The following is a 27171-nucleotide window of genomic DNA, read 5'->3' on the forward strand; positions in this document are numbered from 1 at the left end:
AGTCCATTCAACACCACCGAGCATTTCTTTATATGACGGGGCTTTTACTTCAATTTGAAGCAGATGGTTGCGCACAGATGTGAACAGCTTTGGCCTTTCGAGCACAAGGAAAGAGCAGGCCCTGGCTTTGAATGTACCCCCCACCCCACATCCTGACCCGCTCCCCTGGTCCCTTCCTCCCTCTGCCCTCCTGCCCACCTGTGACAGATCACTGCCTTCCCACGGGGTGCCATCGTGCTTTCCCAGCCTGAGGGGGACCACTGGCTGGGGGAGCAAAGACCTGGGGCAAGTGTCTGGGTGGAGGGTGGGGTACTACTGCTTGCACCCTTGACCCCACTCGCTTCTCACGCTGCTCAGGCCCTCAGAAGGAGTCTGGCCCCAGGGAACACTGAGAATCGGGGTCCGAGGCCTGGGCAGCTGGTGGAAGAAAAAGAAGGGCACAGGGATCTCAGGCCCGCCTCTCCATCCTCCCAGTACCCCCAGAAGGTTTAACTTGCACGCGGCCAGCTCAGGAGCCAGTGTGGACAGAGCAACAGTTCAGAGGGTCACATGCTTCCCACGGTCACCAAAGGCCCATGCCTTCCAGGAGTTCCTAGAATTGCTGTTTCATCTTTGGCTTGAGATAGGACTCGGGCGACAGGAGGGACAGAGTCACACAGCCACGGCTTATCGCCGGCAGGTTTCGTCCCCCATCTTGTTCAGTGTCTCTGGTGAATCTTTGGCAATGAATTTCTGCAGCCTCAGGACCTGAGGCCGAGCAAGAGGAAGACCGAGGTCTCTCCCGACCAGGCAGTGGGCAAAGTGCGGAACGACCACACCACAAGTGGAGGAGGACAGGAGGTGACGGAGGCCAGCCTGCTCCTGCCCCTGCCAGCCTGATGGCGTGGAGGGTAGAAGGCTGGTGGCATCTTGGAGGAGATGGAGACTGGGGCTGACATGGCACACTCCCTTCGTCCTCCGGCCTGGCGGGACAGAGGCTACTGCAGCGTCCTCGGTCTGGCCCACGGTCACTCACTCCTGAAAGAAACGACCAACAATGAGAAGCTGCCCCTACTCACCCCAAGGGCAGCAGCTGGCACCCACAGAGCTCCCTCCTACTTAGTCCTCCCAGCTGCCCTGAGAGGGACTTTTATCTCCAGCTGGCCTGGGCAGCTGGCAGCACCCTGAAGGGGTCTGCACCAAGGTCTGGACCCTCCGTGTGGTCCCTTCCTCTCCGCGTCTGCCCTTCAGAACTCCTGCTGCTTTGTCAGTTTGGGTGGAAGCCAGAGTCCCAGAGTCCCAGTTCAGGGGATACCATGGTCTGCAGGGACACATCGCCAGGCTGGTGGGGCTCCTCTGCGGGGTGACAGCCCCTGCTGCAATGGCTGCCCATGGCTCCTCTGTCTCCCACACTGTTCAGAAAGAGCACTGTGCCAGGAGTCACAAAGCCTGCCCTTGCCGGGTGTAGTGCCATATGCCTATAATCACAGCACTTGAGAGGCTGAGGCAGGAGGATCACTGAGAGTTAGAAGCCAGCCTGAGTTACATAGTGAGTTCAAAGCCAGCCTGCACTACATAGTGAGACCCTGTCTCATCAACAAAACAAACGAGGCCCATTCTGGTTGAAGGCACCACCTGCCAGCTGGGTGACCTGACACAAATCACTTAACTTCTCTGGGCCTCAGTCTCCTCATCTGTAAAAGGGCACTGATGAAAGAGATCAATACTTTTCAAACTTTCTTTTGAGCAAATGAAGTTCACCCACGTGAACTTCACCCCAAAACAGATAAGCATGACTGTGTCTACTGAAGCATCAGGAGGGCACAGGCAGAGGGGCACCCAGAGTCCTACTCTGTTCCCTCCACCAAGAAACCTGGGACACCCTGAGAATCCAGAGAGCTCACCCGGGTTCTACCCCAAACCACTGGGTTAGACTGACTTCACATCCCCGAAGCCCTGACCTGTGGATTTTCCCTCTGGCAGCTGAACTGGCGCTGTTCTCAAGCCCTGAGGGTGTCTCTCACTTTGTAGTTCAGGCTGGCCTTGAACTCACTATGTAGCCCATACTGGCCTCCAACTCTCAGCAATCCTCCTGCTTCAGATTCCCAAATCTGGAGATTGCATGAGGGCACCACCACGCCCGGCGTCCCTCAATTCTTGCAACAAGCAGCTAAGTTCGCATTGTCAAAGCAGAGCATCTGTCAGCCCCTCCACGTGCCAGGGAGCTTTCTTGTGTTCCACCGGGGTGAGCAATCGCAGCTCTGAGAAGGAAGTGTGGGCAGTTGGCGGCACCAGGATTTGAATCCAGATCCGCAGTGTTTATCCTCCCACGCCGAGGCAGCCCCAGCTGAGTTGAGGCCTGGAGAGGCTTGAGGCAGCCAAACCACGGGGCTGGAGGGCCACTCACCACAGCCCTGGTAGCCTCGCGGGGCAGGGCGGCTGCTGGGGCCACAGCCAAGCTGTGCTCGACTGCAGGAGGAGAGGCTGGGGCCAGGCTGGAAGTGGGGACCCAGGGGGGTGAGGGCGCTGCGCCAGAGGGAGGCCAGCCCTCCAGCTAACAGCGGCTACGCGGGGAAGAAAGGAAAAGTGAGGGCCCGGCAGGATCTTGATGTGGTAACTCCCAGGCTCCCCTCTCCCAGCCCACTGTGCAGGGCTGGCCCCAGCAGGAATCTGCTTTCTGTTACTGAGTCTGAGGCGGAGGATTAAGAAGCGGAAAGGAAACCCATGGGGATGGCACTGGGTCTGTGGTCCGCTGGTGATTTACGGCCCGCGCCTTCCCGGCGCTGGCTGCCCGGGCGGCCCCACCGGGCTCTGGGCCTGGAGCCACCCTCCCAGCCAGGCAGCCCAGGCCCGAGCTGGGCCACAAGTCCTCTGTGGGCTCTCAGACCCTCTGAAGCCACAGCTGCCACCCAAGAGTCAGGAGACAGGCTCCTCCCACGGAGGCCGACCTTCAATCCCTTTCCCTGGATGTCTACGCTGGACCTCGTTCCCGCCAGCCACCAGCCCAGAAATCCGGCACATGCATCGTCTATTTGAGGAAGCCTCACATCAACAGAGGTATGGCGAACACTGCGACCAGGACCTTCTCTGCATTGACCAGCTGTGTGGCCTTGGGTAACTTCCTGTACCTCTCTGTGCACTCAGTCCCTCACTTGCACATCGAGGGGCGACTCAGTGAGTCAGCATTCCCTGAGCGTTGTGTAGAACCTTAGCCAGCTGAGGTATCCTGGGAGTTGGGGCAACACCACAGACACTGGCCCCAGCTTGGGAAGTCATTATGGAGAGCAGTATATTAAAGGCTCTGCAAAGTCCTGCAGGAAAGAAAGTCACTCGGCTTTACTTACTCGGTGTTTTCCCAACATCTTTGACCAAGCCGCTGCAGTTGCACTGTGGGTAGAAACTCACTCAGACCCTGCCCCTAGGAGCCCACCAGCACCATGAGGCTACTTGCAAGGAGTCCACTCTTCCCTGCACCGACTGGCCCCCCTCCGAGCATCTGCGAGCAGCCTGGTCCAGCCTTGGGGGGGACTTCTCCCCTGGACTGCGCAGCTGTGGCTGACCACCCAGCCAGTGCCTATGTGTGGCTGCAAATACGGGGGAGAGTAAGCACCCCTCACAGTGACAGCCGCACCGCAGACCCCCTCTCGTGGAAAGACAACATCCAGCACCATGGCTGGGCGGGGCACGGCTGGAGAGGCCTCCGGGTGGTACGCAGCCAAGCCTCTGGGGACGGCCTACTCCCCTGGTGTACATCCCTGGGTCCCCTCCGGCGCAAGCTCACGTTGGAGGTTTCCCTTTAACAGCAGGCTCTGCTGCAGCTGAAATAAACTTAGAAGACTATTTAGATGAGATGGATGAGTAATTCTGACATGCCGGGTCCTGGAGAGGAGATTCCATCAGTGTGGCCAAGCGGAGGGGCTGTCGCGATCAGAAGCCCCACCTCTCATCTGTCCATCGTTTGGATGGGAATGCTAGGGGCAGGTGGACCATCCTGATCACTGCCAGAACCCCTTTAGTACCCAGCGCGGCTCCTGACCCACAGGTGCACCCCGAAAGATACTACTTGTTGAGCAAGAGAATTCTTTCCAGGAACAGCCATTTAATTTACTGTAGCTTTGATATACCACGGGAGTCTTCCTGTTTCCAATGAAACACTGAGCATTTCTGTAAATGTATCTGTCCCTTGGGGGAGCTTGGAGTAATTGTTGTGAACGCTGGAACAATCCTGATTGTTTTGCTTTTGTTCACTTGCAGTTTCTTTCTAATCATCCCCGTAAGCTGTTTGTCTCTGGCCTTAAGTGCATTGTTCTCCTCTCTTAATCACTTCTGAGTCCTGCAGGGTAATTCTACCACTATGGGGACATTTAAAACACTATTTTGTCAAGCGTGGTGGCACAAGCCTGTAATCCCAACACTCAGGAGGCTGAGGCAGGAGGATTTCTGTGAGTTCGAGGCCACTCTTAGCTACTTAATGAGTTCAAGGCCTACCTGCATTACAAAAAGTGAGACCTTGCCTCAAAAAAACAAAAATAGAAAACAAAACTAAGAACCTATTTTGCCTGCTGCATAAATAATTTTACCTTTTAAATTTATTGTCAGTCTATAATGTCTCCTTTACCTATTCAACTATTTTATTTTTACTATTTTCAAATTATGTGCTATATTTAAGCAACTTGGATACATGCAGGGGGAAAAAAAGCCAGTGGGCTTGAAACCTGTCTGAAAACACGGTGACATCACAGGCTGAAAAGTCTCAAGACAAGTAACCACCAACAGTCACTTTGAACCAGCTGTCATCTTGACCAGTTTGCTTTCAATCAATTCTTTTTAAAAAATAAACACAATTTTTTTTTTTTTTTTGTCTTTTTGAGACTGGGTTTCACCATGCAGTTCAGGCTGGCCTTGAACTCACTTTGTAGCTGGCCTTAAACTCACAGCAATCCTCTTGCCTCAACCTCCTGAATGCTGGGATTACAGGCGTGTACCACCACACCCAGTTTTTTAAACACAACTTTAAAAATTACACAGGGTCCATCAGCTGAGGAATGGATAAACAAACTGTGGTATAGCTATGCAGCGGAGCATTACTTGGGCATGAAAAGGAATTAAGTATAGATATTTATGATACAGTGTGGCTGAACCTTATAAGCAATGTGCCATGCGAAAGCAGCCAGTGGCAACAAACCACACGGCACAGGGTGCCACTGACGTGAATGTGTGGGACTGGGAAGTCTACAGGGACAGACCCATCAGTGGGCCTAAGACTGGAGCGCAGGAGTGATAGCTAAGGCACACACAGGCCCTAGGGTAGTGTAGGTTCTAACCGAGGGAAAACGCTCTAAAACTGGTGATGGCTGCACCTGTCTGTGAATACACTAAAAACCATGTTTTAACAGAGCTGTAGTATCTTAATTATAGAAAATACAGACACCGGGAGAAGACCCCAATAATGGGGTGACGGCCGCCGCAGGTTCTGTTCCTATGCTTCACGTTCCCACACCACGCTTCCCAGCCGCAGACTGAGCTGTGCACACCGCATCCTCTGCGGGCCTCTGCTTCCTTACGCTCCAACCCGCGGCCCCTGCGCTCACATCTCCTCTGAAGGCCGGCCTAGCAGGCTGTTCAGCCTGGGCCTCTGCCTCGTCATTTCCCAGGGTGCCTGAAGCAGGTATGGACCCGCCGGTCCCCAGGGCCCCCGCCCCTCCTGGCCTGGACGCCAGGGTGACAGGCAGAGAATTTATGAGCAGCTGGAGTTGGCTGCTGTTGGCCGAGGGCGGGGATGTAGTGTGAGTCAAGGATCACACTGTGTCTGGGCTGGGAGGGTCCGCAAAGATCCTGAGAGTCTCAGTGTCCCGGCCAGGGGCTCTGTGAGCCGTGAGACTGCCTGGGGACAACTCATCCACTCAACTGCGGTTTAGTGAGCTGCTGCTAGGAGGTGGCTGGGTCACCAGCACTGGGATCGAGGCCCTGCCCGAGAGCAGCGCAGTCTCCAACCCGAGGGAAAAGCTGGGTGGCTGGCCAGGCTGACCACTGCCCTGTCCTCTGTCCTCAAGGCTGTCCCCCCAGAGGGGGACGCTGCCGGAGCTCCCAGCGCCTGGAACAGGAGTGAGTGCACCAGTGCTCAGCGCTTCCGTTTCCTAAGGCTGGCGACCTGCCCGGCAGCTCGTCACACCCCAAGGTGCCGGTCACAGCATCCACTTTTCAGGAGGGGAAACGGAGGGCTGAGTGGTCAGCTCACCGGCTGAGGCTATGAGGCAAGGTCGCAGCTGAGCAAGGTGACCCGCTGACCCCCGGGGACCTGTTTCCTGGTAAACAGGGCCTGCCGGACCCCAAGCCCTCGGCCTAGCTGCTCCCTGCTTGGCTCTAAGCAAATCCTGACCTTGGGCACCTGCAGCCTGAGGGGCGGGGGTGGGCAGTGGGGGCCCCGGCTCACCCAGAGCCAGAAGCACAGCCTCCAAGGAGCCCGCCGGCCCACAGGGGCTGCCGCCCGTGCCAGCACCTTCCCGGGCTGCAGGCCGTGAGCGCTCCGCTGTGTGACCCCGCGCTAACCCTTTCTTGGCCTCTTTCTCTGTTTGTCCCTCCACGTCCATCAGGCTTCCCATCTCTCCTGGTCCGGGCGCTGTGAGGGTCCAGCTGGCCAGAGCCAGGCCTCCCATCCACGGGCCATCGGTGAGGCTGCCCAGCCCGACTGCTCAGCTGAACAACGCCTTCCTAGACTCCGGGCGCTCTGAGGGCCTGAGAGCTTTGCCCATAGTGGAGGGCAACACCTGGGCTGGAGGGGAGCAGAGCTGGGCCGACGGAGGGGCCCTGACTCCTGCCCTCAAAGAGCCCGCCCCCTGCCCAGGTACACACAGCCCCAACCCGGGTGTCAAGAGCGGCACCAGGCAAGCCAATGCGTGCCAGCACCAGCCGGTGAGCCTTTGCAAAAGGACTGCGGTCCCAGTGGAGGTGCCGATGGGGCAACACGGAGAGGCCACGAGCCCCGCGCCCCGCTGAAAAATAATCAAGCAACTTCAGCCAAAACAACGTGAGTTCCAGGTGAATGTGGTTTTAATTCAAGAACACACCTCCCTCGCCTGGTCTCTTCCTCTCGTCCCTAAGCCCCGCCCCTCGCTAGACCCTGACCCCTGTGGGATCCAGGGCTCCAGTCACCCTGTCCCATCAGTGACGCCACAAAAGTAGCTTCCAGCTACATGAAGGGGAGGCCCAGACAGATAAAAGGGTCTTTTCCACGCATACACGCACACACACGCATAGCACACCCCAGGCAGGCAATACAGCTCAGGGGTTCAATGAGCCAGCTGTGGCAGGAGACCACCTTCCTCTGCACTCTGGTGTCCCCATTCTACCAGCTGTGTGACCGCGAGCAAGTTACTTCTCTGTGCCTCAGTGTGGCCATAGAAGCAGGCTTTCCAGGAGGTGGAAGAACAAATTAGCTGCAAAGCCCGGCTCTCCGCACTTAGAAGCTACATTTCCTAGCACCCGTGCACGTGCCTGTCCCCGACCCCTTCGCATGCCCTCCAGGAGCTGCGACTCCGGGTCAGACGGCCAGGGCCTCCCTCGGGAGGAGCCAGAGGCGCGGCCCAGTCCATGTTCGTGGGAGGCACCGGAACCCCTCACGGGCCTGTGCTTCCATCCCTCCAGCCCTGGGCGAACAGTGCCAACTGGTGAGGCCATGCCCTGCTCCGGGGATCCTGCAGGGACACAGCAGGCAAGAAGGCAGCGCTGGGGCTGGGGATTTAGCTCAGTGGCAAAGCGCCTGCCTGGCAAGCGCAAGGTCGTGAGTTCGGTCCCCGGTACCAGAGAAAAACCAAAAAAAAAAAAAAAAAAAAGGCAGCGCTGCCAGTGCCCACCTCCTGGGAGAAGGAGCCCGGCCCAAAGTAAACTTCCCAAGGAGGCAGCCCCTGGCTTCTGTGCCCGCACAGCGGGACGGCCCTTTCCCAGTCGCCGCAGTGCACTTCCCTGCATCCCCAGGCAGCCATCACTGGGTGGAATCAGCTTCCTCTCGACCCTGCAGGTCAAGTCTATAACCATCAGGACTCCGAGGTCCCTGCACATGTGGAGGCTTTGCTCAGCCACTGAACATCCCTGCCCCTTGGCTCTTTGGAGCCTCTGGCTTCGCTTTTTACTGCATTGCTCTTCGCCCCTGCGATGAAGTCACTGGCTGTGACTGGGGTGCTGTCCCTGCACCTGCTCCTGCGCTGGCCTCGCTCCAGCAGGTCCGATCCCAGACACCTGAGAGCCTAGCGTGTCAGACGGCCCGCAGCAGCGCACAGTGTGGCGCTCTCAAGCCCCCTGGGTCTGCTCTGGATGCTCGGTCCTGAGTCTCGATGGGTGGGGTCTCTTGCTTTTGTTCTTTAAAGTGACCCCAGCACCTAGGGCACGGACGGCCAACACAGCGTGACCCCTAAAAGGAGACATTCAGAAATAAATGTGGGGGCCCTATGGGGTGACTTCATGTGCCCACAGACAGGACAAGTGAAAACTCACAGTGTGGGGGTGGGTGGGGGCAGCAGGCCACGCTCTGCGGATAGCCACCCCGGGGGCCAAGGCCAGCAGCAGAGGCCACTGCCAAGTACAGTCAAGTCCTCCGTGGGCAGCCCCATCTGTGGTAGCGATTCTCTAACTGACCAGGCAGGGAGGGGACACTGTATCCCTCTGCCCACCTTCCTCATGGACCAATCATATCCCCCAGAAACCTGGCTGTGCAGGATTCTCAGCTGACATAACCCGTCCCCACAAGGGTGTCTGGAGACCCTCACCTTGGGCAGCCAAGTCTGCACCTTGGGAGGGGCCGCAGGAGGCAGAGCAGCCTCTGTAGCCCTGCGCCCCAGGTGGCCCCTGCAGCTCACAGCCTCACCGGGGCAGGGAGAAGACGGAAGGCTTTGGTGGCCTGGTGGATGAGCCCGCTGGGCCCCACCCAGCCCTGGGCAGTTGTGTAACCCCAGGTGACTGTGCCTCAGGCCCACGGCAAATGACGGGGAACCCGGGAAGTTGTAGGGTTCAAGAAAACAGCCCTGTGCAGCAATGTGCAGCGCCACGAGGTCACCAGCAACCAGGGCACCAGGTCCCACGAGCCTCAAGGTCACCGGGTGAAGACAAGGTCCGTTACACCTGCTCAGTGCGGCCACGGTGAGGACTGAGTGAGCCTGTGGAAGTGGGTTCTAACACCGAGGTGAAGGTTCTGACACTGGATAGTCCCTGGCAAGAAAACCACCTGTCACAAACCAGAGTCAGCCATCCAGGGATGAGCTACGGGGCTGCCTACTCATGGCCCTCTCAGATGACACACCTGATGTTTTTCCCAGTTTCAAAGGGGAGCATTCCCTATTCAGGGAAGGTAGGGATATCTGGGTAGGACTGACTGTTCTGGTGAGATGAATGCTGTTCCTGGCATGGCTCCTTCCCTGACTTTGGATGCAGCAGGAGGATGAAATGTTGGTGCTGCAGCAGCCACTGTGGAGTCAAGAGGAAGACAGTAAAAGAAGCCTGGCACCTTGGAGCTCAGGGAGCAGCTGCCTCCCTTCAGGGGCCTCGTTAATTTCAGCTGCTGCTTGAGCGGCTTCTGTTATCTGAAATGCAAAGCCTTTCTTGCTAATTCAAGGGAGCAAGGGTATGTGCTGGGGGGGATCTGGGGACATCTTTCTGGCTGTGTCCTGAAGTCTCGAGTTAATGGCTCCCTGCAGCCCTTGCCTTCAGCCCAGCTGGGCAGACTGGGACCGGGAACAAGAGCTCGCAGGGGCTCACAGTCTCTCCAGAGGCACAGACACCAACCCACACTGTGCAGCAGGGAGCGCAGGGGATTTCCCATCATGCAGTGCCACGGAACCCACCATAGGGAACTCTCACCTAATAGGAAAATGTAATGAAGAGAAGCGAACGCTCGTGTATCACTCGTGGACGTCATGAGGTACGGCACAGAACATCACACTTTAGGGGTTTTGTGAGACACTCTCCTGGACCGGGCCACACGTGTCCCAGTGCTCGAGGCTGGCGTGCCCGGACTATGGCGCAGGAGGAGGGAGCCGTGCGAGGGTCAGGGAGGGCTTCTAGGAGGAGTAGAGCCTTCCAGGACGGAGGAAGGCGCAGACAGGCAGAGGGCATTCCAGGCAGGCGCTGGCATGAGCACATGGGCCCAAAATAGCCCCATCAGGCAAGGAGCCCTCGCAGCCTGCGTGTAAACTGGGACACGGGGGGTGGGGGGGCCGGCGGGGCCAGGTCACCTAGGGGATGGTCAGGTGTCCTGTGGGGTCAGGCCCCGTCCCCTGGCTGTGGGGAGCCCCTGAGGGGTGCGGGCAGGGCTGCAGGGCAGTCAGACCTGCTCTCAGCACAGCTGCTGGGAGAGTGCTGGTGGCCTGACAGGGCCAGGAGCAGATGGGCACCTGGGCCACGCCCCAGGTGGCCTCGCATTCTGGGCAGATAGCAGCAAGGTCTAAAGGGGGGAACCGTTCTCTGCTTGGCGGACCTCGAGGGAGGCAGGGCTTTAGGTTTGCGACTCCTGCAGAAGACTCAGGGGAGGACCTGTGCTATGATAGGCGGGCACAGTGCCTGTGGCCCACCACCACCACCACCCCCGCCGCCCGGGCCTGGTGCTGTCCAGGGGCACAGGGCTCCGCCCCCACCCCCTCCCCCCGCGCACACCACCGTCCTCCAGAAACCCCAGGGGCCCTGGGGCAGCAGCTGTCCCCGGTGTTCCTCACCTTCAGCCCCACGAAGAAGGCCAACTCCTCAGCGGGAGAAGCGGACATGGAAGAGGCCAGAGGTCACAAAACAATCTCACATCTTTGAGCCCTTGATCCCTAGGGGGCAGGCAAACAGGCCCCAGGACATTTGACCAAGGCCACTCAGCCTCATGGCCCTGGAAACACCACTGAGCCAGGCGCCAGAGTCAAGACTCAGGCAGTGGCCGTGGCAGCCCCGAGGGAAGGAGGGTCCCACAGCCCAGGCTGAGCCCTTCAGGCAGTGAGATGAAGACGGATGGCCCTGAAGTCCTGATAAACATCAGTATGTGGTCCAACCAGAGCCGCTGTCTCTCCAGCAGGGCCTGGGAGGGACACAGGCTGGGGGTCAGGAGGAATGAGGTGGGGGCCTGATGCACAGAAAATGCAAAGCGCCCTCCAAAGCCCCAGGACCGGGAAGAGCCGGCCATCCACAGCAGCCCGGTTTCCTACTGGGGTGGGGGCTGCCGGGACAGTAGGGAAGCAGCCAGTAGCAAAGAGGGACAGGGAACTGAGCAAACAAAAGGGAAGCCCCAGTCCCCTGTGCCTGCCGTGTCCCCACTGCACCCTAGCATCGCCATGTGACACCGACAGCACCCCTTCCCTGCCTCCAGAGCAGAGCAGGAGGCGGCCAGGACCTGCCCTTCTCGCCTTTCGTCCCCAGGGCCGGCCTCCCAGCTGCCGGCCCTGCCCCGGGACCCCATGGCTGGGACAGGCCACCGGGTGACTGCTCCCAGGAGGTGCCCAGATTCCAGGCAGACATCTCCCAGAAGCCTCTGGCAGCAGTGGCGGCAGCCGGTTCTTAAAAAAGGATGCATGTCATGCAGCAATCAGCTGCAGGCCCAGGCACCGGGTGTTTATGGGTTCCAAAGCCCCCCTGCGGGGCTCTGCGATGAGCCAGTGGGGGTCTCTGCTGTGCACCCTCCCTCCACAGGGACCATGGTCCCTCAGCAAGCTCAGGGTTAGTCGGGGTGACTTGCTACAGCCACAGGGCTTAGGGTTAGACAGTTCTACAGGGTTAGACGGGCGGGATGACTTTCTACAGCCACATGGCTTGGTTAGAACCTCAGCCTGGGAGGATGGGGGCCCTGGCCACCCCAAGTCCTCCCAGGCATCTTCTTGCTCCCTGGCCTCTCCAGCCCAGGCTGGAGGAAAACAGTCACTTCCAATCATCTCTAGTGTTAACAGCTCTGAGGAAAAAAAATATATCAGCAGCATCCCAGGGGAAGAGCTAATTAGGTGGCCTTCAGGCACCCGGGAGGGGCAAGAAGCCACACCTGGTGCAAAAGGAGGAAGAAACATTAAAGGCAAACAAGGGGAAAAAATAAAAACCAGAGATAAAAAGTCGAGAGAAAACAGCGGCGCCTGAGAAACAAGAATTCCAGCCGCCAACTTTTACTGCGTCCAGCCCTGTTATTCATAAGCGAGCTTCCTCCCCACAAAGAACCTTTTGCACGGTTTTCCCTGCTGCCTCCAAGCCAGCTGCTCGCGCTGTTGTATCCTGAGTGATGATGAGGCTCTGAAAGGGCTTTTTGGGAACAGATGGCTAGGGGAGAGCTGGGGAATGTGCCAGCGAGGGCCGGGCGGGCTGCCAAGGCCTGCGGTGACGGAGCGCCCGGGCTTCCAGCTCGCGTGCTTTCCCTGCCCTCTGCCCTCCGTGGCGCCAGCAGGCCTTCCCAGCAAGCGCTCGGAACATCTGGAGTCTGGGGCTGCCAGGAGGGGGGGGCTGGCGGCAGGCGGGGACCCGCTGTTCCCGCGGAGCTCCCAGGGCCGGGCCAGCAGGCCCGCCTCGAAGAGCAGCTAATCAAAACCACAGCGCCCGAATGGGAACCAGGCGAGCTCCCAGCTGCAGCCTGAGGCCGCCAGGCGACTTAACCCGGTGTCAGGCCTCGCCGGGCGGTGCAGGCCTGGAGGGTGCTTGGGGCTAATGACACCCCACCCCCCACCCCTCGCCACTACGAGCACCACCACCCGCGGGCCATTGGCTCCCTGCAGCTAAATGGAGCTGCTTACATAAGAGCTGCTGCGGGGGGCAGGCAGGGGACAGAGGATGGGCTGGGACCTCCAGGGCGGGCACAGGCCACCGTGCTGGGCAGCAGACAAGCTCCGGGCAGGGACAGGGCTTAAAAGCCAGAGAGCTCAGAGTTCGGAACCAAAGAGGCAAACAGGATCAAAACCGAGCTCTGCTGTTTCCCAGCCACACGGCCGTGGGTCAGTACCACCCGTCTCGTGGCCTCAGTTTCCCTTCTGTGCAATGGGGAGGGGCGTCCTAACTTGTGGGGGTAGTGCACAGGGCAGAGATAATGTACGGGAGCGGTGGGGCGCTGGGGGTACTCAGCATACGGCTAAGCGTCTGTCGCCAGCAGTCTGCTTGGTCACCTCAGTGGACAGCCAGATTTTACACCCCTTCTTGGCCCGAATCCGTGCCCTTTGGGCCGGGGATTTCAGGACTGGCGGCTCAGTGATTCCACTTTGAGGGTGCAGGGCCAGAGACGGAAGAGTCCCCCGCTGGGAGCTATTGGTCCTCACTTGCCCTTTGCTGATCAGCCCTTCGCCTGCCCGGGGAACTGCCCTTATGTAAGATCTTCCTTCCCGGGGCTCCCCATCAACTGATGAGCTGCATATTCATGAGGTTTCCTTTCTGGCACTCACTGAAAACACGCCAGCCCTTTCTTTCTGGGATCTTGTTTAATGCTTTTGGCAAGGGGGCAAGGTGAGTGTGTGTGCTCTCACTTTACAGGCGTGAGGACTGGGGATCAGAGAAGTTTAGTCACATACCCAGCATCACACAGCAAGCAATACGAGTGCCGAGATTCACATGCAGGCCTCTAATCCCAAAGCTCTACATCTTGTCTACTTCCCAGTTTTGCAGCAGGCCTCCCTAGGGTAAGTTTATGTGTCTTAAGTAGCAACACTCCAGGAAGATGAAAAGAGCTACAGCGGTCTCTAAAGGTAACCCTCACCCTACACAGAACCCTCCTCCAGTGTCCTTGATCCAATGCCACTGAGCCCCTGCAGGGGCTTCCAGAGGGGAATCCTGCCTCAAGGTAGAACTGTGGGGGACTCTGCATCCCCAAGGTGGTTGGTGGGACAGCAGAGGGGCTCCCCCGTCCTGAGCACAAGCGGTTGGGTCTTTCTCACTGTGTCCAAGACCCAGAGTTTTCATTCAAACCCAGCATGTTGGAAAAAGGGTCAAGAGGGGGTCTGTGGGGAACCAGGGCGGCAGCACCCCACGCACCGCAGACCACCCAGGGACCAGCGAGGCACGTTCGGCTCACCTGGGAGGCTCCCCAGCTAACGACTCCCCCAGCCCGGCCCTGCCAGACTTACAGCCCAACGTGTCAAATGTGAGAGGACGGACGGCAGCTGAGAACACTCCGCGTTAGAACAAACAGCTGGCGACAAACGTCTGTGTAATTGGAATGCCAGAAAAAATAAATTGCATCCATTTTTATGACTAGAAGGGAATTTGATGGTGGTTTCCCACCCACCCCTCCTTTGCCCAGCACAGCCGACGCCGAGGGCTTTGAGAGCAAATGGTATTTAACACAATCATGGGCCCGCAGGACTGGAAGTACAGGCCACGCCCGCCCACTCTGCTTCCATGTGGGAGGCAGCAGAGTGGCAGGACGGGCACCTGGCTGACGGAGTGACCCGGGGCAAGTTCCTCAGCTCGCAGACTCGGTTCATCATCTGCGCTCGGGGAGGGCTGGTGGCAGGGGCCAGGGAGGTGACACGTTGGGAAATGCCTGGCCAGCACCTGGCATGTGATCCAGGCTCTGGGGACATCAGGTGAATTTCCAATGGCCTCTGAACAGCCTTCACATCCGTGTGGAATGACCTCGGTGCACAGAAGGGACACAGCACAGGCCGGCTGCTGAGGCAGACAGAAAGGCCAAGGGGAGACCCCTGGTACCTTTGGTGGATGCCCCAGGGGGCCACACAGCCAGGGCAGGGTTCTGCCTCGCCAGGGGCTCTGGGGCAAGAGAAGGGGCAGGTGCTCCCGAGTCCTGCCCAGGCTCAGCTATCTATACAGCAAGGGGTCCCTCGGGCACCCCCAGCCCACACCAACCTAAAACCACCCACCCCAAACCAATTCACCACCTTAGCCTGTCCCAGCCCTAAAGCTACAAGAGCCTGTACCCAAGGCATTCTTGCAGAGGAGCCAGCCACCTCGGACCTGCCGTCACCACACAAAGCAGCCCCTCTCCAGAAAGCAGCGGGGAACGGAGGGAAGATAGAGGCCACAGAGCTGCACCTGCTCAACATCACCTGGCCGGGGCCCCGCTTGCTGGCCAGTTCCCGGGTACAGCCCACGCTCAGTGCATCGCTGTCGGTCCCGTCCCCAACCCTGGGACCTGTGAGCAACTCAAGGGCTGGGACTTCATGGCCATTCACAAGCAAGGCTCTCAGGACAGCACCAACTTCGGTAGTAGCTATTGTTACTCCATGGCTAGAGATCGCTGGAAGAGGGTCCCAGAGGCTGTGGGCCTGGCAGGGTCCTTGGAGCCCAGGTATGGAAGTACAGATTGACCCTCTCCTCCATCGTCCTCCTCTCTTCCCCACCTCTTTCTCCCTCTCCTTCTCCTCTCCCTTCCTGCCTCCCTCATCCTCAGGGGCCATCCTCAGAGCCAGGAGTTGCTGCTTTAAAAACCGGAGCAGCAGAAATGTGCCCAGCACCAGGGGCTTAGCTGCTTCGTCTCCAGAGCCTTGCGCTCCCCACCTGGTCTCTCTGCCGGGCAGCCTGGGGCACGGGCCTCTGCACTGCCAGGACTTCCAGACTCACTGTCCTGTGGGCGCAGAAGAGAGGACTTCTGGTCGAGGCTGGGGTTCTTCCCCACAGCCGGGAAGGCTGAGATGGGCAGAAGAGTGCAGCTGGGGCCCAGGAAGAAACCAAGTCCATTTCCGTCCTGTGCTTAACACAGACCTGGAGGGACAGGGCAGCTCCTCAGACACCGAGCTCAGCCACTCCAGGAGCGGTCCTGCAGGCGGGTGGCCCAGCCTCTCTAAGGCAGGAGTCCTGAGCGGGACACTGTCTGCCATCAGTCACTCTGGGGACGGCCATTGGCAGCACAGCGGCCAGAGCAGCCATCTGTCCACAGCCTGACAGCCCCGACCTTTGCCCCAGCCTTCTGCAGCCCTGCCTGGTGGCCTGTCCCTGACACCAGAGCTACTTCTTCAATGAAGGCTTGGGGGGGGGGCAGTGAAACGCAGCTGAGCTGTGGAGGGCGCCCCCAGTTCAAGGGTTGGAAACTTAATCCCCCAATAAACATGTGAATGGTGTTTGGAGGTGAGGCCTTCCAGAGGTAAGGATTAGTGAGGTCCTCAGGCAGGTCCCCGAGCTGGCAGGAGGAGCTTTGTAAGAGGAAGAGACCTGGACGAACGCACTTGAGAGCCAAGCTGGGCCCAAGCACCCGGTCCCTGGACCTTCTTGAAGGGGATGCCAGTGGCAAGGGCAGGGTGGCAGCGCAGTGCCTGTTCTCCTCCAGAACCAGCAAGGGCAGAGCAGACCCTGTCAGAGGTCCAGCCTCTCCCAGGCCCCCACCGTACCCCAGCTGAGCACAGGGCCCCCCCACCCTCCACCCACCCAGACCCCACCCGTCCACGGCTTCCTGAAGTTTGCCGCTGCTGTTCTTCACCCTGGTGCTTCTGGTTCCAAAGGCTCTCGTCTAGACCACAGTGTGTAGTTGCTGCTGGGCGGCAGCAGTCATGGGGTAAACGGCTTTGTACCTGCACTGTGTCTGGCACCAACAGGGTACTTTATAGCTGGCACAGAAGGGAGGGACGGAGAGGAGAGAAGGAGAGAGCAAGCGGGAAAGGGGAGGGAGGGAAGGACTGTGCTGAGGAGACCTTCAGACCCCCGCTCTAGCCCTGACCCCTCCTGGGCCAGGCTGTGTGTGGCAGAGCTGAGTACGGCGGGCGGAGCATGACCCCAGTTGCTTCTACCTGTCACCACCCAGGTGCCATCTACTGTCCCGCGGAAATACATGTGGGCTCCTCCGACAGAACCTCGGTAAGCAGGGGTGGGCCTCAAGGGCCCCGGATGAGAGACCACAAGGGAGATCAAAAGAGCCAGTGAGGTTCGAGCTGCAATTCAACAACCAGGAGGAATCTACACTGCAGACATCCACATGCCCTGGAAAGAAGGGCAGGGCAGCTCTCCCGGCCCAGCAGGCAGGGAACACCTTCCCGAGGGCTCCTGGCTGCCCAGCTCCCAGGCAGAACATCTGACGCTCCTGCCTCCCCGACTAGCTTCACATTGGTGCCCCAACGAAGGGACAAGGGGGGCAGCCAAGCCAGACTGCGACAGACCAGGGAGGGAGGGAGGAATTCAGGAGCCCAGAAGATGGGTGACAGGGGCCAAAGGTTCCAAGGGACGCCCAGAGCGGGAAGGAGTGGTTGTCCACTGCAAAGCTCCTGAACCGGGCAGGGGGCCTGGGAGTTTTGCATTACAAACACTGGTTTCTGAGGGGAGACCCAGGGACATCCGGGTATCCTGAGCTTTTTCACAGGAAAAATGTGTCACTGTGGGTATGATTTAAAGTCCATGAGAGAAGGGGGGTCCTCAGGGCAAAGACAGAGGGACCCCACTTCCCACAGTCCCTGCTCAGTGACCTCACAGCCTACACTGGAAGACAGGGCCGGGAGACAGGAAAGACCCTCAGACCTGGCCCATCTCCGGTTCCCACACCAGGCTGCGGTGGGCAGGGGAGGGGTGGGAGGGCGAGGGGAAGAGACATTTCCTCCTGGATTCCCATCTCTAGGCAAAAGCCCCCTGGAAGGCAGTTCAAGTTCAGGGCGCAAACATTAGAGGCTCACTCCCCTCAGGGCAGGAGGCAGCAGGAGGCCAAGGGCACCGTGGGTGCCCCCTTCCTGCCAGACACCTGCCCAGACGCTCCCATGGGTACCTTACCCACCACCTGCCGCCGCCACCGCCGCCACCCCATCTGCACAACTCAGCATCTCTAAGATTTCAGAGGAAGCCAAAGCATAGCTCTGCGGGGCATCCTCACTTCCTCCCTCACCTCCAGCCTGGCAGGCCTGGCATCCTGCCTCTCCTTTGTCTAGGAGGCTGTCAGCTCCAATCAAGCACCAGCGGCGGGAGGGGCGGCACCTGCAACCTTTGGTGGGTGGGCGGGGGTGGCAGGGAGAGGACGCAGTGCGCCTGCCCCTGCTGCCCGGGCGGCTGGATGCCAAGGAGTTCATGGAGAGTTTACAAACCTCCTTTGTCATGGAGCACAGCAGGGAGCCATCAATCTTGCCCTTCGTTTACCCGCGTCGCTCTCCAGGAGGAAAGCCGCCCTGCGCTTCCTCTTTCACCCACTTGATGAGGATTTCTTCTAATTGGTCCATGTGAAATCACCCCCAGGAATGCAGCGTGCAATTACCACAGAAGCAGTTGCCCGTGCAGTCCATGCAGGGCCAAGCCGACTGGGGGCCCAGAAGCCTGGGGATCCACAGAGGGACCTGGGGGAGGGGCAGGCCAGGAAGGACTGGATGGAGGAGGGCAGAGGCCCCAAAAGCTGGGTGCCCAGGGCTGCAGGGCATCTCCACAGAGATGCAGACACACAGCAGTCCTGTTCTCTGCCTTTCTCCCTCCGGTCACCTGGGACCAGAGATCCAGACCGGAGATGCCCAAAGCGTTGTCATCTAGCAAATGGTGACTGTGAGCAATCCCTGTCCTCCTGCAACGACTTCCTCAAACACATCAGGCTTTGTACAGGCCATTCCCTCTGCCTCAGATGCTGTTCTCTGCTTTGTCTGCCGGTGGCCTCCGAGTTGTTCTGCTTGTTCCGGCTCAAACACCACTTTCCACTAAGATGCCGTCTGGAACTCCCTTGGGCAGGAGAGTTACTCTCTACCTCCTCTAGCTGGCCTTCCCCCACCCCAGGACAAGCCACAAGGGCAGCCCCCCTATCCACTCGTGGAAGGGTCTTTCTGACCATCCGGTGCGCTGCATGGGGACCAGGACCACATAGCTGCCATCTTTATACCCCTGCCCAGGTTGCTCAGCTGACAGCCGGGCTCCGTAAATCTCTCTAGAATGAGTGAATGAATCGATGACTAGCACGCAAATTAATGCACTCATATAACCTGCAGGCCTAATCAAGTCCTCAGACTCTGTGGAGGTTTCTCCTGGGCTGTCACCCTGCTCAGGGGACTCTCACCCACATACAACACCTGTCAGGGACCATGCAGGGCACTCAGCACCAGAGCACATTCAGCCAGAAAGTGCTTCTGGGATTAAAAAAAAAAAAATCCTCCTCTTCTAAGTGATGAGGAGCCCCAGAGACACCGGTCACCGCCCAGTCACCCAGCAACTCCATTCCTGGGGCAGCGTCCCACCCAGGATCCCAGGGCTTTGAGGATCCCTGAAGCTGGGGACCCCCAGAAAATTCCAACACACGGATCTCTGTGGCTCTGTGAAGTCCTGAGCACATGTGGTATGTCCCTAAATTTCCATTCCCGCCTCCCGTGTACTCCCGGGGGCAGCTGCCCGAGCACTGGCCTGTACCTTGCGCTTCTTGGCACGTCCCTCGGCCTGCAGGGTGCGGGTGCAGCGCTGGACACATTCGGAGAAGCTGAGGTTGCTGTGGTCGGCACTGTAGTCGAGGTCAGCCAGCCGTGCCAGGGACAGGATGTAGTTACAGGCGATCCTCAGGATGGCCAGTTTGGACAGCTTCTGCCCATATGAGTAGCACGGCACCTGGGGGTGGTGGGGAGACAGAGTCAGAGGGGCTGCAGGGGCCTCTGCACTGAGCATGTACCCCACCCACCTACCCCGGCCTGAGGTACCTGCCTGAGGTGTATCTGGGCCCTGGGCCCTGATTTTATGATCTGTGCTAAGCACCTGCAGTTCACACACACATCTCAGCTCATCCTCACACTTGGGGACGTGTCCATGTTCCCACTGTGCAGGAGAAGACAGGGAGGCTCAGCTCAACCTGAGAGTCAACCCGAAGTGTAGCCCTGTCAGTTTCCACCCTGACAGAGCTCTGTCTGCTTGCCTCTCTAAGAAGGCGTCTCTCTGAGGGAACAGATTATTTTTTAGCTCTAATGTTCCATTCATTCTTTCAGTGACATTTATTTTGCTGAGCACTTAGGGATCCAAAATGAAAAAGCTGGGGCTGGGGATTTAGCTCAGCAGCAAAGCGCCTGCCTGGCAAGCGCAAGGCCGTGAGTTCGGTTCCCAGTACCGGAGAAAAACCAAACCAAAAAAAAAAATCTTCAGTTCAAAATGAAAAAGCTGACTCCTGCCTTCAAAGAACTTAAACATGAGCACAAAATCATAAAGTCATAACAGAGAGAGGTCCCTGGAGACAGCCAGAGGAGTAGGGCTCTACTCAGCCAGAAAAACAAAAAAGATGTGATGACTTCTTCTCTTTTTCTATACACACCCTGGACGCAGAGTACTGCCAGGTATGGGATATGCAGGTGCGTAATAAATACCAACAGACCCAGCCACACTCGACCCACTTGTCTGTCATTCAGCACCGACTAGCTACTAGCTACCAAGGATTTACCCAGGGAGAGATGGAGCCTCTCACTTCTGAACTCTCCACCAACACATGTGCTGCAGCACGGAGAGTCAGGAAGACTGCAGCACACTTGAACATGGCGTGGGGCTGGAACGCCGAAACATCGCAAAACCCCTCTGACCAGAGCTAACCCACAGACTTCCTGTCCCTATGAAGTGCTGTTCACCTCAGTGTCCAACATGCTCCCGCTTCATAGCGTCTGACACCAGTTTCCCCTGTTGGGGCTCTTGGGATCTATATGCAGCCCCTATATCCATGACCAAATCATACCCGCTGAGTAAGGACCACACAGCACATCCGCACGAGTGTTCAGGGAGCACCGCATACTCCAACCTCTCTTCAAGGCCAGTGGCTCCCAACCAGGGAAGATTTTCCCTCTAAGGGACACTGCTCAATGCCTGGAGACATTCTTGGTGGTGACCACAGGGGAGCAGGTTGATTGGAGAGGTGGCTTCTCAACACTCTAGTGTATGGGGTCCTACAACACCCTGTAGGAACCAAAGCTTAGGTCTTTGAAGAATTCCTGGCCCAGAATCCCAGTGATGAACATCTCTGTTCTGCGGCCTATGGATTACGCATGGGCAAGACTGTCACCTCAGATTGGGGACCCTCACGGCATCACTCACTCTGACCCCACTTTCCACCTCACTCTGTGCAGTTTTTGCTGACCTGCCCACGCCTGCCCTACACCAAGAGGCTGGCCTGCCCTTCACGGAACTCTAAAGGCACCCTCTGTCCTTAACTCCCTGTTCCTGGGGCTCCCTTGCTGACCAGGTCCCTGTGAGCTTGGGGGAAGCCCGGCACAGCAGGCCCTGGAGAGGACAGGTTGGGTGAGGAAACCGGTGAACACATGGATCATCTCTCTCAACAGTCACCAGGTGACTCCGGGATGTTTTGAACCAAGTTCAAAAATCTCTCATTCTCTGAGGACACAGAGCCAAAGCACACATGCCTTTCTGTCGCCCGGGTCCAACCCCTGGCTCTAGCTCAGCCAAGCTGTAAGACCCTGGGCAAGTGACCAAGCCTCGCTGAGCCTCAGTTTCTTCATGCTATTGCATAGAAGGGCATGGCTGTAGAAACCAGCAAAATGGTGATGGGGGGTGTGGCAGAAGAGGGGCTCCAGAGAGGGGTGGGAAGGAGGAGATCTGCAGCCAGGCACGGTGCCCGCCCCTGCTCACCAGGTGGGGGCTCTGAGACTGGGAAACACAGGGTAGGGTGGGAAGCGACAGAGAGAGAGCCAAGGCCCCTGCAGCCCCCTTCCCGGGCCTGGCAGCATCTCCAAAACCATCCAAGAAAATCTGGCAGAACAGCACGCTTTGCCTGTTCCTAGCCAGAGTCCAGAAAACTCTGCTTTATCAGCCTGAACAAATAAACAAGATCTGGCAGTCCTGGAGCAGGGAAGGGGTCTCCAGGGCCCGCCCAGCACCTCTGCCTGCACCTCACCCAGGGGTGGTAACGCCTGCCTTTGGGGGTGGGGGTGGGGACTGGGCACCACACAGCGCTGTTGTCACCCAGAGGTCACTTTGGGGGTCTCCCTTGAACAGCCAGCCCTGTGCACCCGGGGCCGGAACAGTTGGGCTCCAGGAGGGAGCAGGGATCTCGGGAGCTGTGTGTGTGTGACCCCGGGTCACTGCCCGAATGCAGAGCAACAAGGGAGGCCAAGGCTGACCCAGGAGCCTCATGCCAAGTCCCAGGCCAGTTCTGTCCCAGATTTGTCACTCTGTCCCGATGCTTCTGCCAAGCTCCAGATCTAACCAGAAAAAAGTGTCGATTGAGCTCCTGTCTCTCTGGCACCGCGGCATCTACTCACAGGTGTTGTTATCCCACTTAAAACCTCCCCTAGATAAAGATGAATGTCCCATCTGCACAGGAGGAAACAGGTGACACATCGGGCCCTGGATCACTCTACCGAGACCTGCCTGCAGCCAGAAGCTCCTCTGACCAGCACACAGGGAAGGTACGAGCCACAGGGCTCTCTGGCTCCCACTCCCACATTTGGGGACAACTGGGCACCTTTTGGGCAGTTCATCTCTCCCTCCCTGTCCCCAGGGGCTTGCTCCTCAGCTCAGCTGGGCCTCCAGATCCTCCTGGTGCCTGTGCCCCCAAACGCAGCCCCCCAGCTCCCGACAGCCCAGCTCAGAGGCCCCCTGTGGGGACTGCCCTGCAACACAAGGGTCAGTGACTCCTTCTGCCTCTGGAAGGTGAGGGGAGGCAGAAAGGGCTGCTCTGAATCCCAGGCACTTCCCAGGACTGGGGTTTGAGACGTAGGCCTTCACCTCTCTGAGCCTTGGTTTCCTCCCCTAGCAGAGAGGGGACAACAATGCCTGTGTACCTCACCGAGCTGCAGGGACTGTGCCGAGCGGCCAGAGTCCAAGAAGCAGAGGTGCCCCCGACTGTGAGTCCAGTGCCCTTGTACGAAGCCCAGGCAGAGGGTGCTGTCTCAAACACACTGTTGATATTCACCCTATAAGCAGCCAGCTGAGATAGAAATGATCACTTCCGCTCTACGAAGAATCTGGTGACCCCCCCCAGGCATGTGACAGCTCCCTGGTCTCAGCTGGTTTTGACCTTGTGGCTTAGCAGGGCTCTTTCCATTCAGCAGCAGAAACTTCCTGGGGACTCCACTGTAGCCTAAAGCGGGGTGGTAGGCAGCCCACCATCGGAGCTGGGGCTGGAGTGTTCTGGGCCTGCAGAGGACCCCTCAGTGGTCACCCTACCGCAGTCAGAGGACACTGGCCCAAGGAGGAGGCAGGACCACCTGGCTTTCACGGCCAACCCACAACCTGCAGGATATGCTCGAGCTCATCCCACAGGATGTTTAAAGTGCAAAGGAGCAGGTCCGGGCCTTTTCAGAAGGTCCCATGTGTCCCCAAGACTCTATTCTACACTACCCCCTCAACTGGCTTCAGCAAGCAGGAAAAAGCAGGCATAATGCTGGCCTGGCAGCATGAGGGTCTGGCCGTACCGCTGGCCATTCTCCTGACCCTAGGCAGGACCCTAACTGTACAAGACCTCAGTTTCCTCACCAATAAAATGGGCAGCAGAACAACTCCTGCCTCCAAATGGCACTGCAGTGGGCAACAGGGGAGAGTACCATCAAGAAACAAAGTCCAGAACCTACCAGAGAATGCGAGAAGCCTCAAAAACCTCTCCTTTCTGTGCCAACCCGGCCTGCTCATCAGTGCCACCCCAGATGCCCTCCTGGAAGCCCACCAAGATTCCTGGGCCCACAGGGCTCCAAGAGCACGAGATTCTGTCTGAAACTGTTCTCTGGTCGTCTTGTGAGTGTCCCTGAGTGCAGGATTCCCGGGGCAAAACCACTCTACCGGAGCTGTTCAGGGTCCTTGTCAAGGTCTATTTCAAACCCCAACCTCCCACACTGCCACAAAGCCACAAGACCCAGGCACTAGCCTGGGTCTCCACGGTTAAGAGCCATGGCCCAGGGCCAGACAGGCCTGCAAACAGGTCCTGGTCACTCTGTAACCTTGAGCAATTTGTGGACCCTCTAAGTGTCCTCTATGGTAAAATGGAAAGGCAATCATACAGATACACAAAACAGGCCCCAGGAAGTGACCGTGCAGTGAGGCTCACCAGGCAGCCACCCTGGTGACTGTGACAGGGGGGCAGAGGACAGCCCTCTGTCACCCTCTCCTCTCCTACCTGTGTGGAGTCCCCAGAGCAAGCAGGTCTGTCCCCCATGGCCTCAGGCGATGTGCACAGAATGCTGTGGGTCCCCTGTGTCCGTCTTTTACCCCAGGGGATGTGGAAGCAAGGAAGGTCCTGAGCTGGGGCCACCATCCCTGTCCACTCTGGAAGTGCCGAGTCCTCTGGGCATGGACCCTCTGGCGGAGTCCAGTGACGTCAGAGGAACCGACTTGGGCCGACTTTGTGGGTGAGACAGCCCCTGAGGTCTTCATTGCCATATCTACTGCACATCCTCCATCACCACCGAGTGGCTCTGGGGCCATGGGAAATCCATGGTAGGCCAGATGCTCAAGCTGGGCACAGCTGAGGAGCCATGAGGTCTTGCAGGAGCCCAAAGCCACCCAGATTGGGCTCTCCCCCCATCCCAGCAAGGCGAGCCTTCCCCTGGACCCCTCCCACCTGGCTGGGGGAGGCGAGCCCCGCAGGGCCAGCCCAGCTGTGCACACATGGCCTTCACATGAGGCGGCGGGGAGAGTTCTGGTGCAGCTGGGCCGGTGGCATGTGCTGCGGCCTGACCACCTGCCCCGCACACTCCACCCCAGCCCAGATGCCTCTCCCCCACCTGCAGCCACACGGCAGGCCGCTGCTCCCTCCCGGTCCTCCCATAGTGGATCTGACAAAACAGGAGCCTGGCAGGCTCCATGTACTCCTGCAAGGGGACAGCACCCATGTTCCAGACGGCTTCAGGAGCGCAGCTGCTGAGAGCCAGGGCACTGGAGCGACTCCCTAACCCTGATCCAACCCAGCTCTGTGGGACAGCGGCACGCAGCCAGCAGCCCACAGAGGCACCAGCACACTGGAACCCGGAGGATGACATGGTGCACAGCACGGAGCCCAGGAGGTCACGAGTCGAGACACAAGGCTGCAAGACCTATGCGTGCACCCAGGTGGGTGTAGCCGCACGTAGGTGCACACACTCTCCCTGAGAGGGCCCGGGCTTGCTCCTGCTAGCACACCGAATTTGACCCTTTTACAGACAACTCTGCGTGCAGGGCAAAGGAGACCAGGACTAAGAGTCTCCTCTCAGAGTCTGCAGAGGGCAGCACCCAGCCTGGGTTACTCCGAACACCGCAGCTCAGGGTGGGAGAGCACCCAGGACACTGACTCAGGTGCCAGTACGGGAAGCATCTGCTCAGAGGGCGCATTCTAGAAAACACTGCCATCGTCCCTAAGCTACTGGATCATCTTGGACAAGTCCCTTCCTTCTCTGGGCCCCAGTTTTGCATTCTACAAAATAAGTTCATCCAGTCCTAACAGGATGTTGCTGAGATCCAGAAGAATTTACTGTTGAGAGAAGCAAGAGCCACAGGAAAAACAGCGACATGTGGCAGACACTCGGAAAGCATCAGTGCGCTCTCTCACAGCACCAAAGGAGGCAGCGAGCTGGAGTGCAGAAAGGACGCCGCTCTGGCCATCCAAGGACCCAGCTGCCAACCCTGCCCACTTCTCACCAGCTGGGAGGCTGTGGTCATGGGGCCTCCTACTCGAGGGGCTTTCCCAGGCGCCAGGTGAGCAGGTGCCCTCCTGTCATCCCAGTCCTGTGGACCAGACTGCAGGGCGCCTCACAAGCTGCCACCCCCACCCAGGCATTCAGGCACAGAGCTGCCAGTCCAGGGTGGGACTGATGGCTCCAGTGGGCCCCCTGCCCAGGGTCCCAGCTGGTGCGGCCTAGCCTGGTCTGTGACAGCCACCTGACTCCCACTCCATCTCACTCACCACAGAGCTCTCTCAAACTCAAGAAAGGCACTTTGGCTCAGAAGCTATAGGGCCCTTTTCCCCCAGATAGTCAAAGTCCTTTGCCCAGATGCCCACAAGCACTGCTGCCCTTCCTTGCCCCCAGGTGGAAGAAGAGAGTGCATTCTAAAAAGAAGATTCTGTTTTCTGAAATGTGTTGTGGTTGGCTAAAGCCCAGAGAGGGTGAGTAACTTTCCAAAACAAGTCAGCTGCACAGCAAGCAAAAAACTTCACTCATCAGCCATCACACCCATCCCAGCCCTCCCCACGATTTGGGTGGAAGATTTACTACCCCCCTTCTAGATTTCCAATCATTCTAAGCAAATGAGAAGCTTAGAACCCAGGGCAGTGCCCAGCTTGTCTAAAGTGAAATTGCAAACTGTCCTCTTTGTGAGCAGTAATTCCTGAGTGAAGTATTCGTCCACCACCCAACAGGCCACCAGCCCTAGAATGAGAAGCCCCCAATCACCCCAAACTAGCTCTGAAGATCCCAGGAAGGAAACCCCTACCAGCAGCAGCCAGGTCCTTGCAGAGCTCCTACTTTACCAGGGAGGAGGGCAGCAGAAGGGATCTCCTGGGAGCTCCCACCAGCCAACTGCAGAAGCTGCCCTTGGGGAGGGGGCGCAGGCTTGGCCAGGAGCCCAGAGGCACGCTGACTGGCTCCTGACTGTCCCTTAATCTCCAGCAACCACAGGTCCGCACCTCCACAGTGCTCTCCTCGCCGCCACCAACAGAGGGCCAAGACCCCAACCACTCCAAATGCCCAGAGGAGAAGGGTCGTCCTCCCCTCCCCCCTGCCCGAGACAGATTCCCACGTTCCGCCTCTCCGCTCCCGTTCCCCACCGCGTCCAAGGAATTCCGGGAGACAAATCCTCGCTGCCATAAAAGTGAATGATGAGGGCTGAAGTCAGGCGCGCACACCGGGTTCCCTGGGGGCAAGCTGCTGGGGTGGGCCGGGGCCAGAGATCTCCAACCCTCACCACACTTAACAAACCAAGATGCGCCGCAGCGCTGATTGCCCATACTCCTCCGGGCGCCAAGTTGGACCTGGGGCTCACAGCTAGCCGCTGAAACGTCCCCTAACCGGGCCTACGGCCCCTGGCCCCGCACCCACCCATCCACTTCGCCACGGTGCGGAGACTCCAGTGGTACCTGCTTCCTGAGCGCCTCGAAGGCCGCGCTGATGGTGTGCACGCGCGTCCGCTCCCGGGCATTCGCCAGGAGCCTCCGGGTCTGCTGCAGGGCTTTGATCTCCGAAGAAGCGGCTGCCGCTTCGCCCTGCCGTCTCCTAGGCGACGCCGAAGAATCCGGGTGGTTATTGTAAATTACGTGTGAAATTGACGAGTAGGAACTTTCCCCCGGGCGCGTGGGGGGCGAGGGGCGCCCAGAGGACTCAGCGGACGCAGCGGGTGCGGGCGGCGCGGGCAGCGTGGGGCGCGCGGGCGGTGCGCACAGCAAGATGCGGGGACGCACGCCCGGCTCGCGAAAAGGCTGCG

The 27171-nt window shown here is 58.7% G+C and overlaps 1 protein-coding gene across 1 annotated transcript in view; it reads right to left on the reverse strand.

Annotated features, from left to right (window-relative positions):
• Positions 1–23: 23 nt before the first annotated feature.
• Positions 24–27171, reverse strand: part of Atoh8 (atonal bHLH transcription factor 8) — a gene marked incomplete in the record, with an annotated part of 27968 nt that continues 820 nt past the window's right edge. The window contains 3 exon segments of the mRNA XM_013514738.1: positions 24–1017; positions 19213–19404; positions 26828–27171. Of these exon segments, the coding sequence (XP_013370192.1) occupies positions 1012–1017; positions 19213–19404; positions 26828–27171 (542 nt within the window).

The sequence above is a fragment of the Chinchilla lanigera genome, unplaced genomic scaffold, assembly GCF_000276665.1.
Source record: "Chinchilla lanigera isolate Chin_1 unplaced genomic scaffold, ChiLan1.0 scaffold00023, whole genome shotgun sequence".
Lineage (NCBI taxonomy): Eukaryota > Metazoa > Chordata > Mammalia > Rodentia > Chinchillidae > Chinchilla > Chinchilla lanigera.